At 34.8% G+C, this 16,749-nt stretch overlaps 1 protein-coding gene across 2 annotated transcripts in view; it reads left to right on the top strand.

Annotated features, from left to right (window-relative positions):
* Positions 1 to 605: 605 nt before the first annotated feature.
* ZCCHC11 (zinc finger, CCHC domain containing 11) overlaps positions 606 to 16,749 on the top strand; it is a 140,943-nt gene continuing 124,799 nt past the window's right edge. For both annotated transcript variants that reach the window (XM_006879684.1, XM_006879683.1), the window contains exons 1-3: positions 606 to 1,025; positions 1,086 to 1,392; positions 8,350 to 8,513. In XM_006879684.1, coding sequence (XP_006879746.1) covers positions 606 to 1,025; positions 1,086 to 1,392; positions 8,350 to 8,513 — 891 coding nt within the window. The remainder of the gene's footprint in view (positions 1,026 to 1,085; positions 1,393 to 8,349; positions 8,514 to 16,749) is intronic.

The following is a 16,749-nucleotide window of genomic DNA, read 5'->3' as shown; positions in this document are numbered from 1 at the left end:
TTTGGGTTGGCAGTGCATCTCCTTACCATTAAGCCACCAGAAGCTCCTGTTGGTTTAAATAGGTACCATTTAGTAGGAAAGTTCCTGTTAGTAGGAAAAATAATAATATCTTGTTATTTAGAAATCTGTAAATTGTTTGCTGTTGACACATATAGACCTGAATCTGATCTTTGCCCTTTCATCTTAATTATGATGCAGTATTTGCCTTTTAGTTAAAATTCTTACAGAATGATGTAAAACATTTTTATTTAAAACTTAGTTTTTTCTGTGTTCTATTAATGCTCATAGCCGTAGAAGGCCAATGATGAGAATGCTGGTGTTTTTTACTTAGTAGGCTTTAACTCCTCATGTATTTTTTTCTGAGTTTTATGTTTTTTAAAAACCATTTTTTTAAAAACCCATTTATTCCATTTTGACAACAAATTTTTTTAGTTAATTTTTAGTTATCTTAGCATTTATTACAAATGGATTTTTGCCATTTAAATAATACTTTTTTTTTTTTTTAATCCAATAGTTTACCTCTCCCTTAACTGGATTGGAAACAACAAACTGCTGAAGATCTGCCTTCTACAGTATTGAAATTGAAGGAAACCAGTATTCAAATAATGGAAGAGTCTAAAACCGCTAAAAATGAAAATCATGAACCAAAGAAGAATGCTTGGCCTATTTGTGAAGAAAGCAAAACAGTAAAAGTTATAAGTAATCAAACTTTGAAAGCCAGAAATGATAAGTCCTTAAAAGAAATTGGGACCAGCTCACCAAATAGGAATAATAGTAAAAAATATAAACAAAATGATATTTGTATAGAAAAGACAGACGCTAAATCATGCAAGATAAATGCTGCCAGTGTTCAAGGCTCTAAAGATTTAGGGTTAGTTCTTCGAGATCAAAGTCATTACAAAGGAAAAAAATCACCTAACTCATCAGTGAAAGCTGAAAAGGCACCTACTTCACAGGCAAAACTGGAAAAGACACCTAGTTTACAGACAAAAGCAGAAAAATCACCAAAGTTACCTAATTCACCAGTGATAGCAGAAAAGACACATGGTTCGCAGACAACAGCAGAAAAGGTGCTTAATTCACAGAGAAAAGCAGAAAAAGCACTCAATTCTCAGATGAAATCTGAAAAGACCCTCAGTTCACCAGCAGAAGCAGAAAACATGCCCGTTTTACTGTTGAAAGAAAGCATGAGACAGATGGAATTACAGAAGATTGGAAAGAAAATTCCAAGCTCCTTTACTTCTGTGGACAAAGTGAATATTGAAGTTGTACAGGGAGCAAAACCTGCTTTGGAAAACTCAGTACAATCTCAGAAGCCTCAAACATGTACAGATAATATTGGTGATTCTGATGATAGTGCTTCAGGAATTGAAGATGTTTCAGATGAGTTGAGTAAGTAGAATTTTCCCATGAAGTCATGTTTTGGGAGAGATTTTCCTCTGTTAATGGTCTTTAAATTATCCCTAATTGATTTTAACTGCTTTAATTATTAAGAGGGCGTTGGAGATACAGGTCTTAAAATAAAAACAAAACTCTTATTGCATAAATGCTCTTTTAAATGTAGCTCGTTTTCCATTGCTTATTTACTAAGGAGCTCTAGTGATACAGTAGATTATTTAACCTGCTAACCTAGTGATAGAGTTGTGCTGCTAAGTAAAAAGTCATTGGTTCAAACCTACTAGGAGAAAGATGAGACCATCTGCTTCTGTTAAAATTTACAGCCATGAGAATTTGATGGGCATTGTGTATTATGCCCTGTAAAATCTCTCTGAGTGGAAATTGACTAAGTGAATAAGAATTCACAAAATATGTGTTACCACTGTATGGCAAGTTATATGGGTCTATAATTCTTTGCCATCAAGTCAGAAACAATTAATTGTGTTTCTGAGGAGATTGCCCATATTTCTCCATTATAGCTTCTGATAGTTTCAAACCACTGGAGAAGTGTAGCCTTTGGTTAGCAGTGTACCTCTCTATAGACTACACTAGGCTAGCATTCTAGTTTATTTATAGTGGTTAACAAAGCCGAACCAAAAAACATCACAGTCCAGACCTCCAGGAATCTTTAGTCATTTGGGAGTGATGTAGTTAAGTAAACTGTCAATTTAGTTCACTGCCAAAGTCTTTGAGTTGAGAAAGCATATTTAATTGAAGAATTTAAAGTTGAGAAAAGGCATAGTGTAAATGTGTGAGAATGTGAGTTTGAGTCTCAGTTTGAATAGAGACTTCAAGGAAAAGTGTGGCAAGAGATAAGACTGAAAATGTACATAAGAATTTGAAAATGAAGGGCTTTGTAGACAGTGAGCAGAAGTAAGGAAAACTCGTTTAGCTACAGTAGAGCAAAAACAGAGGACAAGACTGGAAACGAGATTTAGGATACTGTTGAAATTACTTAAGAACTGTTAATGTATAAATTAATTTTGTTCTGCAGTATTGATTTTAGTTTGATTTAATTGTACAAAAATGATCTTTGCCTCCTTTCTTAAACCCCTAATATATTGTCCAAGAGACTTTGGATATATAGTGGTGAGGATAGCTGTCTTTCAGAGACATTGTTTGTATTTTTTGAATACTTTAATCCCACTTTTGTTTTAATTAACTTTTCTTGATGATCTTATTTTCTTCCCTTTTTCCTTCTCTCAAATATCTAGAAGACCAAAGCCTTTCCTTGATGTAGTAATGAATAGAAGCTGTTAAAAAAAAAAAATCCAAACAACAAACCCAGCTCTTTTTAAGCTCATTTTCCATCACTTTGAGATCTCTAGATAGCTCTTTTTAAAATTTCTGATGATACACAATGGTGGCATAGGGACAGACTTTTTTCTTTTCTCAGAGGTAGGTTTATTTTGAGAGTACCCGAGTAATGCAAATGTGCTTAGTTTCTATCAGAAAGTTTGGAGATTTGAGTATACCCAGACACATCTCAGAAGAGAGGCTTAGTATTCACTTCTGAGAAAATTCTATGGCACAGTTTCACTCTGAAACACTCTGACTCACACTGTGAGTTGGAATCTGTTCTACCAGGACTCATTTACTGGTGTGTTTATTTCATGTACATAAGAAGAAAGATCAACTTCATTACCATTGATAGGATTTAAGACAAAGCTATCTTTAAAAAGTCAGTCAGAGGACAGTATAGAAAAGTAATATTAATAATGTTTGGCTATGGCAAAAATTTAAACATAGTAGTACATAAACATAAGTGATTAATGTATGGAAATTACTGGTATATAAAATCAATTAAAGGGAAATCACTTGGTTAATGAAATATGTGATATTTTAAAAAATAAGCTAAACAAATGATATGGTAAATTGATTAAAAGTATTGATTTAGGATAACATGAATTCTGAATCCTGTCTTCCCCATTTGATAACTTGTAGTTTTGTGTAAGCTAGTTAAATATTTGTTTCCTTATTTTAAGTAATTGAAATGGATATTGTCTATGTTATGAAAATAAAGATAAATCATTAGAATGTTTAGGCATCTAGTTGGCATGCTTTGAATATTATCTTTTATTAATATAATAAAATAGTATTTTTGTAATTATTTTATTGTGGCAGTAATTTAGGTGAAAGACTCCTGTGTCAATAATCTTCACATGTACAGTTCAGATACATTAATTTTGTTAATCACTCATCACCATTAACTTTTCTGAATTTTTCCATTAATCTTAACAGAAGCTTAATGTTCCCTTTGTAGGCATTTTGTCTTCTCTTTCTCCTCCCCATCCCTGGTTATTATTTGTTGTCAAATCATTTCTGAATCATGGTAAACCTATAGAATAGAGTTAGAAGTGCCCCAATGCTTTTTCTAGGCTGCACATGTAGTAGGAGCAGGTGACTACTTTTTTTTTCTCCCAAGAAGCTATTGGTGAGTTCCAATTGCTAACGTTTTGGTTAGCAGCCTAATAGCTTATCTATTGTGCTGTCCTCTAGGCCAACTGAGCTCACTTAGGTATTGGTAAATTCTATGAGAAACTGAAACAGGAAAGGTTGGAGGGAATGATAGTTGTTGACAGTTGTGGTAGTGTTTCATATTTAATTGTCACTGAAAAGGTGACATTAGACCAGAGACTGGAAGAGGTAAGTAGGTGAGCAACAGTGATCTATTAATGCACCAGATATTTACTGAGGTTTCAAATATACAGACACTGTGTCTAATTACTGTTGTTGTTGTTGATTGCCTTTGAGTTGAGCAGAACTAATAGTGACCCTATGAACAAAAGGCCTGGAGCCACTGTTTACACAAATCTAAGATCTCATGTGATAGTTATCTTTTGCTGCCTATAAATTAGTACAAATTTAGTGGCTTAATATAAATGTATTATCTTACAGATTTTTAGGTTAGAGGTTCAATATGAATCTCACAGGACTGAAATCAAAGTCCAGGGCAGCAGGGGGGCATGACTTTAAAGCCATATTGTTATTTGAGGGGAAAGTCTTTTAGTTTTGGAGTTCTTAAAGTGCCTGAGAATCTTTTTTTAAAATACAAATTTCCATGCCTTACTCTCAAAAACTTAGCACCCAGGTCTGGGGTGGCAGCCTGAGAAATTGTTGTCAGTAAGGATCATGCTTTTGAATAACAGCATTACTTTTCATGACCACCATCCTAAATTCTGTTTTAATATAGTACTTTGAATGAGTCTGTAAAAATAGGAGCCAGTGCCACTCCTGTTCAAAATGTAGCTTCCCAAAATTAGTAAAAGCTAGTAGTCCTTAAAATTACCAGTAAGGAAAAAAAAAATAATTACCAGTAAGACCATGTGTGATAGCTTCCTCACTTTTCTCATTTTCTATTTATCGTACTTTCTCTTTGTTCCATTTATGCCACTACCTTGCTGTTCCTCAGACATGTGAGTGTATGTGTTTTACAGTTGTTCCTTCATCTGCCTAGAACACTTGCAGATAGCCAACCACTCTCTCATCTCTTTTGCCTTCTCAGTGAGGCTTTTATTAGGATCCGTTAACTAACATTTATAACTTTCATTTCTTGACTCTTAACACTTTTCCATTCCTTTTCCTTGTTTAATTTTTCTCTATAGTCTCTATTTAAACATTGTTGTGTTTCTTCATCTTATAATAGTTTAATTGAAATGTCTTTCACATGCTTTAAAAATACTCATTCAGAGTGCCAGTTCAGAGTTTTTTTGGAGGAAGGGTAAATAAATTCAGCATTTCTTCTATTGCTAAATTTTGTTGTGTGAATACCTTGTTTTGCTTCTATTTGTCAGTTGTTGGACATTTGATTTGTTTTTCCTCCTTAGCCATTATGAATAATGATATTATTAGCATTTGTATCAAAACTTTTTTGTGGATCTATATTTTTATTTCTTTTGAATATATACCTAGGGGTAGGATTGGAGTCCTTGGGTGGTGCAAATGGCTATGTGCTAAACTACTCCCTCACTAAAAGATTGGTGGTTCAAACCTAATCAGACTTCTTAGAAGTAAACCTGGTGATTTGCTTCTGAAAGGTCACAGCCTTGAAAAACCTATGGAGCAGTTCTACTCTGCATACATGGGGTTATCATGAGTCGGAATCAACTTGACAGCAACTAACAACAAGAGCATGGTAACTCTTATGTTTAACTTGTATGTGTCTTTGTGTAAGAGAGAGAGATAAAATACAAATAAATTTTAACTATTTTAAAGTAAATAATTCAGTGACATTAATTTAAGTAGATATGTAGTATTTTGTAATTATCACCTTCTGTAGTTCCAGAATTTATTTTTTAAATCTCTATAGGAAATCCTGCACCCATTAAGTAGTCACTTCCCATTAACCCCTCCCCAAAACCCACTTGTTTGCTTTCTGTCTACAACTGTATCTATTTTGTATATTTCATAGAGTTAGAATAATAAACAGTCTTTTGTGTCTATCTTCTTTCACTTAAATTTTGTTTTAAGGTTTGATTCACATTGTAGCATTTCAGTAATTTTTTTCTTTTTACGGCTAAGTATTATTCCATTATACTTAATAGATTTGGTTTATGCATTTCTCAGTTGATGGATATTTGTGTTATTCTACCTTTTAGTTATTATATTGCTGATGTATCTGTGTAAAAGTTCTTGTTTGGACATGTTTTAAATTTTCTAGATACATATATACTTTTTTGGATAAGGCCTTGTATGATTTGTGATACTCTTAGTTCTCAGTTTTTGTCTACTTTGGAATCAATGTCCTATATGTAAGATGCTTCCAAATTTTTTACATCCTCACTAACAACGGTTTATGTTCTTTTAATTGTAGTCATTCTTGTGAGTCAAATGATTTTATTAATGTACATTTTATTAATGAAGTTGTGCATTTTTTCATGTGAGTTTGGTCATGAGTATTTGGAAAAGTATTCAAATCTCTTACCATTTTTTAAATTGGGTTGTTTGAAAATTTTTTTCTATTGTTGGTTACTTCCACTTAGAATCTAAGCTTCATCTACTATTGTTGTTGCTTGCCATTAAGTTAATTCTGACTGTGCTGATCCCATATGTACAGAGTAGAACTGCTCTGTAGGGTTTTCAAGGCTTTAACCTTATGGAAGCAGACTGCCAGGTTTTATTTCCAAGATGCCTCTGGATGTGTTTGAACTACCAAGCCTTTTAGTTCTTTTTGGTTAATAGTTAAGAGCCTAACCATTTGTGCCACTCAGGGGCTCCTTTAAGCTTCGTTGATATAGGCAGGGATTTTTGTTTTCATTCTTAATATTTTTTTTGGTATCTGGCACATAAAAAGCACTCAGCATTTGTTGAATGAAAGAATATATAAAGTAATAATATATGTAATATTTCTCAAACCTATTTGACCACAGAGCCCCTTTTACAGGAACACCTGTTAATTTCTTGTATACTTACTGTTCCGTGTAATATTGTTTGGGAAATTCAGCCTTACATTAATTATTTTATTTGGTATGGTGATTTAAGAAAATTAAATATTTGTACTAATTTATTGTTTTAAAGTCATGTTTTCTCTAATTCTATTAACAGAAATGATAAATTTACAGAATTAGTGGTCTTTTTCAGTATTTAGGAAAGGCAAGTTATACACAGAAAAATGATATTAAAATACAATGGTGGTGTACTAGTCTTTGTTTATGTAATGTAGAAATAAAGTAAGATTTCACCTTTCTTTTTACTATTGCTACCTTAAAATGGTCACTCAAAATGAAGTCTCCCCCCACCCACCCACCCCTGGCATTAGGGACTTGATTTCAGGCTGTTCATAGTATATAATTTACAAAATACCTGAACTAACCTAGATATACTTCTGATGCTTAAATTATTTTTTAACATCCTTAAATGTTAGAGTTGGTCTTCCTGTTTTAAAAACTCCTGTACTCTGGTAGAAGAGTAGACCCCACCCACTTCCAGAGGCATACCCATTTCTTCCTTATTCAGAAAATTAGTACTGTCCAAAGACAGGGTTGACAGTCAGGGTTCCTATAGATAACATGCAGTTAGTTGACCCTTGAGAGCTGAATGGAATGATTTATTGATTTATCTTTTAAGTGTCAGACATTGATGTCTGGGGAATATAATGATTTAGTACAGATCTCAGTGAGTTCTGTGAAATTAAAAGAGAAGCCTTGTGTAGATTTGTGGTTAGGAGTATATCTTTTCTCTTAACTATTAATGTTACAGTGATATATTGACAGTTCAGTGATTAGTTTTTGGTTAGGACTTGAAATAGTTTTATGCTGAATTGATTCCAGAGATTCCCCAAGTTGGTTGTACTATGTTAGTTAGCCTGTGTAGTCTTGTTTTTTGTGTTGGGCTCCCCCCCCCATAAGTTGGAGTAACATGATAAGATATTGGACTCAGACTTTTTTGCATATCAATTTTAAGGCCATGTATATTTTTTTGTTACTTGTATATTTTGGAAGCAGGAGTGGCTTCCTAAACAACATGTCTGTAGAAACTATGAACTTGGATAAATGGCAATAGTTACAGAAAGGCTTCAGGCCTTTTGTTCATAGGATTGCTATGAGTTGTGCTCGACTAGAAGGCAATCAACAACAATAACTTGTATATTACATAATTATACTAACTTTCCACTCTTTTATATGTATGAGTAAGAGGAACCCTGGGAGAGCAATGGTTAAATGCTCAGCTGCTAACTGAAAGGTCAGTGGTTTGAACCTCAGCTGCTCTGTGAGATAAATATTTGCATCAAGAGTATAGCCTTGGGAACCCTATGAGGCTGTTCTGTTTTTTCTTATAGAGTCATGATACATTGAAATTTACTTGAGTCAATGGGTTTGGTTTATGTAAAATTGAATGTTTGCTAGTAAACTTTAAAAAAAACACATCCTTTTGAAAATTCTGATGATAGTAACTAAGTGCTTCCTTTTCTAGGTAAAATGAAGAATGATGAATCAAATAAAGAAAATTCCTCAGAGATGGAGTATTTAGAAAATGCCACTGTGATAGATGAATCTACATTGACACCTGAACAAAGGCTAGGCTTGAAACAAGCCGAAGAACGCTTAGAAAGAGACCACATTTTTCGACTTGAAAAAGTATTACTGTGTTTTCGTTTTTTGGAGAAAAATGTGTTTTTCATAACTTTTCTTTCTCAACTTTAGCTCTTTTGTTATTCTGCTTTCATTTGTAAATGAAAGGCAGTGCTTCCCTTTCCTTCTCTTTTCTCCTTCCTTCCTTCCTTTTATTCATTAGATTTTTACTTTAATAAGTCTCATTTCATTCATTTATTCTCAGTCAGCCTAGCCATCTGTTTTATTGGAACATAGCCATCCTCATTGTTTATGTATGTCTGGAACTCTGTTGCTTTGTAGGGAGTTATGTTGCTAACCCAAAGACCTCACTTCTCTGGTGGTTTGAATCCACCAGCAGCTCTGAGGGAGAAAGATGAGCAGTCTCCCATGTGATTTACCACTTCAGAAGCCTAATGGAGGTTCAGCTATAAGTCAAAACTGATTATGGCATTAAGTAAATGGATTTGGCCTTTTATAGAAGATGTTTACTGACTCCTGATTTATTTACTCATCTTGACTGCTTGCTTTCTATGTTAGACACTGAAATGTGGTGGTGAATATGTGACAGTTTGCACCATAAGAAGATAAACAGTGTTTTTAAGGGTGACAAAATTAGCAAATACAACACAATATATAAGACTTAACTACTTTTCCTCTTGCTTTTCTTTTTGCCCCATATTTATTGAACTTTTATTACGTGTTAAAAACTATTCTAGTCACAACTGTTGTTTCTGAGTATTAAGTTTCCTAACCATAAAAATTATACTCTTTAAGGGAGCTTTGGTGGCCTAGTGGCCAGAAGCTGCGCCGCAATCCCAGATGCATGCGGTTCGAATCCACCAGATGCTCTCATGGAAAAGGAGGAGCAATTTCCCGTACCAGTCAGATTGGATTTGATGGTACACAACAAATAATAATAATAAAAAAAATTATATACTCTTAGCCCTAAAAATGAAAGTACTGTTGAGTATTGATGGGAAGACTCCTAAATAAAGCTATTAACAAAGAGCTGTCTTAGGGGTGTATATAAGGAACTAACTTAAAAGATAATTGACATATAAAAGAAGAAAGAAACTTGTATGAATTTGGTTGAAAAAAATGAAGCCGTATCTAGATATAAGAGGATAGTCACTGGAGAGATTGAGATTGTTAACAGCTTTACTTTGCTTAGCTCCACAATCAACATTCTTTGTACCAGCAGCCAGGAAATCAAAAGATGAATTGCACTGGGAAAGTCAGCTGTCAGGGACCTTTCTAGAGTACTGAAGAGCAATGATGTCAGTCTGGAGACGAAGGTGTGCCTAATCCAGGCCATAATCTTCACAATTGTTTTTATGCGTCAGAGAGCTGGACATGGATGGCTAGGGATGATTGAAGGAGAGTTGATGCCATTGAGCTGTGGTGCTGAAGAAGAGTATTGAATATACTGCCAGGAGAACAAACAAGTTTATCCTGGAGAGGGTGAAACCAAGCTGCTTCTTGGAGGCAAGGATTCTGAGGCTTTATCTGACATACTTTGGGCATGTTGTAAGGAGGAACTAGTCCTTGGAGAGGGACATCATGCTTGGAAGGGTGGAGGGATAGAGCAAGATAGGAAGACTCTGGATGAGATGGATTGATTCAGTGACTGGGGTAAAGAGGGTAGATATGTGTATGGGGTAATGTTGGTAGATTGGCTCAGGATAGAACAGGTAGGTTTCAGAGCTGTTGTTCATAGAGTTGCTATGAGTTGCTTGACTCAAGGGCACATACTGATGACAGCCACCTGATTTAATATAAATTATGACAAAGTAGTAACTGTACAGAAGGAGAAGAAATGAAGACGTTGTGAGTTGTTTACCTAGTCTTATGCTATTCCACCTAGAAGGAAGACCTTTTTGCAATCTGCTCTTGTAGTTTTTCTTCTCATCCTAGAATTAACAACTAATTTTAAATACTGCTTTGGCAATATGTTGATTGCCTTTTATTTGTTGTCTTCTAGTTAGATAAAATTACGGTGGCCTGTCTGACATGTATGTTTTAAGAGATAATACTGCTTTTCTGAGAGTTCACTAGTTGGAAAGGTATTTATAAATAATAACAACAATAGTGTTTTAAAAAGTAACTATAAGTTAAAAAACTATAAAATTGATCTGAAGACATAGCAGTATCATTAAGGGGATGCTTTGTATGGAATTGACATTGGAGCTGAGTCTCAAGGAATGGCTGAGTTAATCAAATGAGCAGCGAAAGAGTGATAATAGGCGCATTACATAGTAATTATAAAGGAAGTAAGAAAAATGGAATTTAGAGAAAAGATAGGCAAAACAACTGAGAGGTCTATAAAGCAGATATGGTTAGCTCTTAGAAGATAGAAAAGTTGAAGTAAATTGGGTATTTGATGATAGGAAACAAATAAGACCAAAAAGGGAACTAAAAAGGAAGACGTGAAGCTGCGGAAAATATTTTGTTGCTAAACTTAGATAATAAGCAGTGATCATTGTTCTTTTGTTGATGATAGGTATCATTTTGTTGGGTAAGACTTACAGCAACTCTGTACAACAAAACAAAAATAGGGCTTGGTCATGCATCATCTGCACGATTGGCATATTTGAGCCCATTGTTATAGCCACTGTGTCAGTGCATCTCATTGAGGACTTCTTTTTTTCGCTGACACCCTGTACTATACCAAGCATAATGTTCCCCACCAGTGATTGTTCCCCCTTACTAAACATGTACAAAGTATGTGAGGTGTATATTTGCCATCTCAGTTCTAAAGAGCATTCAGGCTGTGCTTCATCCAGGACAGATTTATTCTTCTGGATTATTCACTCAGCACAGATTAAATAAACATGGTGAAAAGTTACAACTCTGATGCATAGCTTCCCTGATCTTAAACCACACTGTATCCTCTTGCCTCTTGTGTGTATGGTTCCACATGAGCACATCTATTGTTCCAGAGTTCACCTTCTTTTAATAGTCAGTAAAGCACACATAAATACTTTTATATAATTTGTACAATTAAACACGGATAAACTACACATGGAGCTCTGCTGGTATATCCTGTAGGGAGTTGAGCTGCTAAACCAAAGGCAGTGCCTCTCTTTGAAAGAAAAATAGGCAGGCTCCTCAGGTGTGTTACATTCTGGGAAACCCACTAAAGGGTCAGCTGGGAGTCAATTCCCACTTCATAGCACTGGTTTGAGTAAAAGTCTTCCTGATAAGCTCTGCTTTCAGTCAAGATCCATCTGAAATCGACAGTAATCACCCTCATTCTAAGTCCTTTTCTGAATCTGACCTCAACAGAATTATACTCCTATATGATGTCAGTGATACTGTTACATAATTTCTGCATTCTGTTGGACCACCTATCTTTGGACTGGCTTTAAATAGGGATCTCTTCTGATCAGCATGTGAGATGATTATCTTCCACAGTTCTTGACATAGACACATAAAAGAGTGTTTTCTTCAGTTGTTGAAACATCTCATCTGGTATTCATCACTTCCTGGAACCTAGTTTTTTTGCCAAATGCCTTCAGTGCATTCAGTGCAGCTTAAACTTTTTCCTTCTGTACTAATAGTTCTTCCCTTTTTTTGGTACTATTCTTGATCATACACTTCCTCTAAAAATACTTGAATAGTATTCAATACTTTTTGGGTTGTTTGTTATTAAGTGCTGCCAAGTCACTTGTGACTGATAGTGACCCTTTGTGCAACAGCTCCGATACCCCCTGCTCTATCCTGAGTCAACCTCATCATCTCTGACACACCCAACCCCATGACCCCAGTCACTGAGTCCATTTATCTCATCACAGGTCTTCTCTTCCAAGGATTCGTCCCCTCATTGCAGCATGCCCAAAGTATGTCAAGATTTTCAGAATCCTTACCTCCGAGGAGCAGCCGGATTTCACTCTCTCCAGGATGAACCTGTTTGTTCTCCTAGCAGTCCATGGTATATTCAGTACTTTTCTCTAGCTTCACAGCTCAAAGGCATCCATTCTCCTTTCTGATGCATAACAAGTAATTGCAAAGACCATGTCCTGGGTCAGGCTCACCTTAGTCTGAAGACTGACGTTGTTGCTCGTCAGCACTCTGACGAGGTTCTTGACAGCAGATTGTCCCAACGCGTTTCATCTTTGGATTTCCTGAATTTTTTGTACAGAAATTATGTATTCTAATTTTTTTATGCTTCTTTTGTTCAATATTTTGCCCATAGAATCATTCAGTATTACAACTAGAGGCTTCAATTTTTATTCCATTTGTTCAGCTTGAAAAATATCAATCATGTTCTTCTTTTTTAGGCTTTGTAATTCTAGTTAATGAAATTATATTTCATTAGAGTTCTTTGTCTTTTGGAGCTCCCTTTGAACTCTTCACCTTTTCCCTTGTGCTAATGTCTACATAAATGCCTGCAAACTCTTCTTTCTGACACTTCTTTATATGTCTTCCAAATATCCTGATTTAAATTCAGGGTCCGTTTAAAATAAATGCGAATTTATTTTATAAATAAAAGCTAACAGTCTTTACTTTGTATAAACTAAGTCAGTGAAAACAGGATTTATTTTTCCAGTCATAATGCAGGGACAGTGCTTAATTTCTTTAAAATTTTTCATTATTTTATTTGTTACAAACAAAACTTCTAAAAGAGCATCCAGTGAAAAGTTTCCTTGCCCTACAAGATCACTCCTATGTTTTCTTTACCAATATTAAAAGCTAAGTAAGAATATTTTTTCAGAATTGCCTTTACTTTCAAGTCCTTTGATTCAAAGGGTGATAATAATAGATTATAAAGTTAAGACTAAAATTTACATTTAGTTGCTCTAAAAGGGTTTACAGTAAAAGGTACCTGATAGTATGATAAAAATGTGGAATAAAATTCAAGATCTTTACAAAGGCCCAGTTTACTGGTTTGAGACTGATGGAACCACCGAGACTGTAGCCTTTTTATTACTTTTCAGGCATAGTACTGAAACAACCTCATGATTCACCTTTCAGACAAACAGTAGACAAGCCTCTAAGGTAATCTAGAACAATAGTGAGGAATGCATTTCTTAAGAACATAATCAAATGAGAAGCATTTGTCCTGGGATGAAGTTAAGAAGGAAGGTAGGTGTGGATAGGAAAGAAAGGTGAACAGAAATAGGAAATACTAGACGATGTGTAAAGAGCAATATTACATTCGAACAAATGTCACAAAAATGTCTGAGTTAATTAAATTGAAAACCTGTTTTCTCTGTAAACTTTCACTCAAGTCACAATGAAATAGTTAATTTAGGGCATCTCTGGTAGCCTAGTGGTTAAGAAACTGCACTGCAATCCAAAGACACATGATTCAAATCAACCAGCTGCTCCTTGGGAGAAGGAGGGACAGTCTTCTCCCATGCAATTAACTGCCTCTTAAAATCTTTTGTAGAGTAAGCCATGGGTCTGTTCTGACTTGACAGTACATAACAAAAAGTTAATTAAGAAATAAGATTATTTTCAAAAGGATCAGTTTCGTGGTCACCTTTGCTGATTGACTGTGAAATATTTAAAGTCTACCTGCTTGAGTTGATATATGGAAAGTTTAAAATGTACTTCTTAATGGTAAAATAAAAAATATGTAAATGTTGTTCTTCCCCCCTGCCTTATATGCAAAATTACGTGTATGAGGGATGAGAGTGCTTTTGTCTTGTTATTGTGCCTAATACAATTTCTTGTACCTGGTAGGTGACCAGTAATTAGAGGTAATGTATTTGTGTTTAAGTGATTGGGTTTTACAGTCTAGCTCTGTCTGCTAGTTACTGGCTGGATAAAATTAACTTAAATTTTTTCATCTCTTTGTCTTTAAACCTTGGTTTCTTCATTAATAAAGTGAGTTGATAAAAAAAAATAACATCAACTTCACAGGACTGTTAAAATAATTAGTTAATACAGGTAAAGTTCTTAGCAAAAGATTTGATATGTTGTTTTGTGCCATTGAGTTGATTCCAATTCATAGCAGCCTAATAAGATAGACTAGAGCTGCCCAATTGAGTTCCTTTAGGCTTTCATATTTATGGGTTCCAATTTATGGGTTTTCTCTTCCTGTAAGTGGCTAGTGGAGTCAAACTGCCAGCCTTTCAGTTAGCACCTAAGTGCTTGCTTAGCCATTGTACCACCAGAGCTCCTCCTAGGGATTTTGTAAGAAGCCATTGAGTTCTGATTCATATTGATTATATGTACAATAGAAGGAAACAATTGCCAGATCCTTTTCTCATCCTTACAATCTGTTATGCTTAAATCCATTGCTGCAGCAACTTGTTAATCCATCTTCCTGAAGACCTTTCTCATTTTTGCAATTGTCTACTGAGCATAATGTCTTTCTTCAAGGACTGGCTTGTGTTGATAACATGTATAATGTAAGTGAAAGGAAGTCTCACCATCCTTGCTTCTAAAGAGCATTTTGGTTGCATATTTTCAAGACAAATTTGTTGTTTTGGCATCCATGGTATATGATTCTAAGTCATTAAATTCTTTGCTGTTAAGTGCTGTTGAGTTGACCACAATTCATAGTGATTCTGTGGACAGTGGATCTGAACCCTATCCTAGGTTCTGCCATCCTTACCATCTCTGACATCCTTGAGCTCACCGTTCGAGTCACGATGTCAATCCATCTCATTAAGGATCTTCCCTTCCTTCGTTGACCTTCACTTTTCTAAGCATGATGTCCTTTGCAAGGGCTGGCCATTCCTAACAAGGTGCCCAAAGTGAGACAAAGTTTCACTATCCTTGCCTCCAAGGAACACCCTGACTGCACCTTTCCCAAGGTATTTGTTTTTCCTTTTTTGTCAGTCCATGGATATTCAGAACTCTTTAATTTCCTTATTCATTGCTCAACTTTGATATGTATATGAAGTTATGTATATGAAGTTATTAAAAATATCATGGCTAGTGTAAGGTGATCCTTAGTTCTCAAAGTAACAGCCCTTGTTAACATCCTTTAAAGAGGTTCTTAGCAGCAGAGCTGCCTGTTGTAGTACATCATTTGATATCATCACTGCTGTTTCTGTTGACATTGATTATAGATTTGGGTAAAATGAAATCTTTGACAACTTCAGTATTTTCTCTTCAATACTTGTTTCTTTATATTGAAATGTAATCCATATATGTTGTTGTGTACTGTCGAGTTGGAACCGACCCATTGCTGAGCCGTTGATTTTTTTCGTTGGTATGTGTTTCAAGTCTGTTTTCAGTAAGCAAAGATAATGTCATTTGAATATTGCAAATTAATGATTCTGATGCCCTATTCTTTATATATTCCAGCTTCTTGGGTTGTTTACTCAGCATGTAAAACGAATAGATATGGTTGAAGGATACAACCCTAATGTACATCTTTCCTGATTTTAAACCATACAGTAGTATCCCTTTGTTCTATTCTTGAAACTGCTTCTTGTAGCATCCCTTTGTTCTGTTCTTGGCAACTGCTGCTTGGTCTGTCTAAAGGTTCTACTTGAGCATAACTAAGTTTTCCAGAATTCTCATTCTTGGCAAGTGTTATCTGTAATTTATTATGATCCACTATGCTTTCACATAGTCAGTTGAATAAAAGTCAGCATCTTTTTGATGGTCTTTTTATTCAGCCAGGATCCATTTAATATCAGCAATTATACTCTTCCACAATTATCTACAGCTGGACTTCTCCAACTTACACTTCTTACAGTTCCCTGTAGTGGACAACTCCAGCCATTTAAAACATTTTTCTTAAACAAGATTTGATTATACTTGTGTGTGATATTGATATCCTATAATTTCTGCATTCTATTTGAAGCATCATTTCTTTTAATGGACACTATACTAATATTTTACCCAAGTTATTATCTTCTAGATCTCTTTAACATAGATGAGTAAGCACATCAGGGTTACATTTCTTTGTTGAAATACTTTTGTTGGATTCTGTCAATTCATAGAGCTTTGATTTTTTTTTTCCAGTGCATCTTGGACTTCTTCCTTCAGTATCACAGGTTAAATGATTGAATGTCAGCCAGTTCTTTTTGGTACAGTGACTGTATATCTTCTTTTAAAATGCTTCCTGTATCACACAATATTTTGACCATAGAATTCTTCATTATATTATTTGACTCGAAAACCATGGTTTAAGTGGAGCTGTTCAAGTTTTAGGGTAGCTTCCAGGCTAAGACAGTGGATAGCAGGAATGAGTGATTTTTTTTTAAAAAAAGAAAATGTTTATTTTATATTGGTTTACTTAAAAATTTCGTCTACATTGTTGTTCACTCTGGATCTTTCCCATTTCCTTTATCCA

The sequence above is a fragment of the Elephantulus edwardii genome, unplaced genomic scaffold (assembly GCF_000299155.1).
Source record: "Elephantulus edwardii isolate Elephantulus edwardi_28Jun2011 unplaced genomic scaffold, EleEdw1.0 scaffold00005, whole genome shotgun sequence".
In the NCBI taxonomy this organism is placed as follows: Eukaryota; Metazoa; Chordata; class Mammalia; order Macroscelidea; family Macroscelididae; genus Elephantulus; species Elephantulus edwardii.
This window is presented reverse-complemented; position numbering and strand designations above follow the sequence as displayed.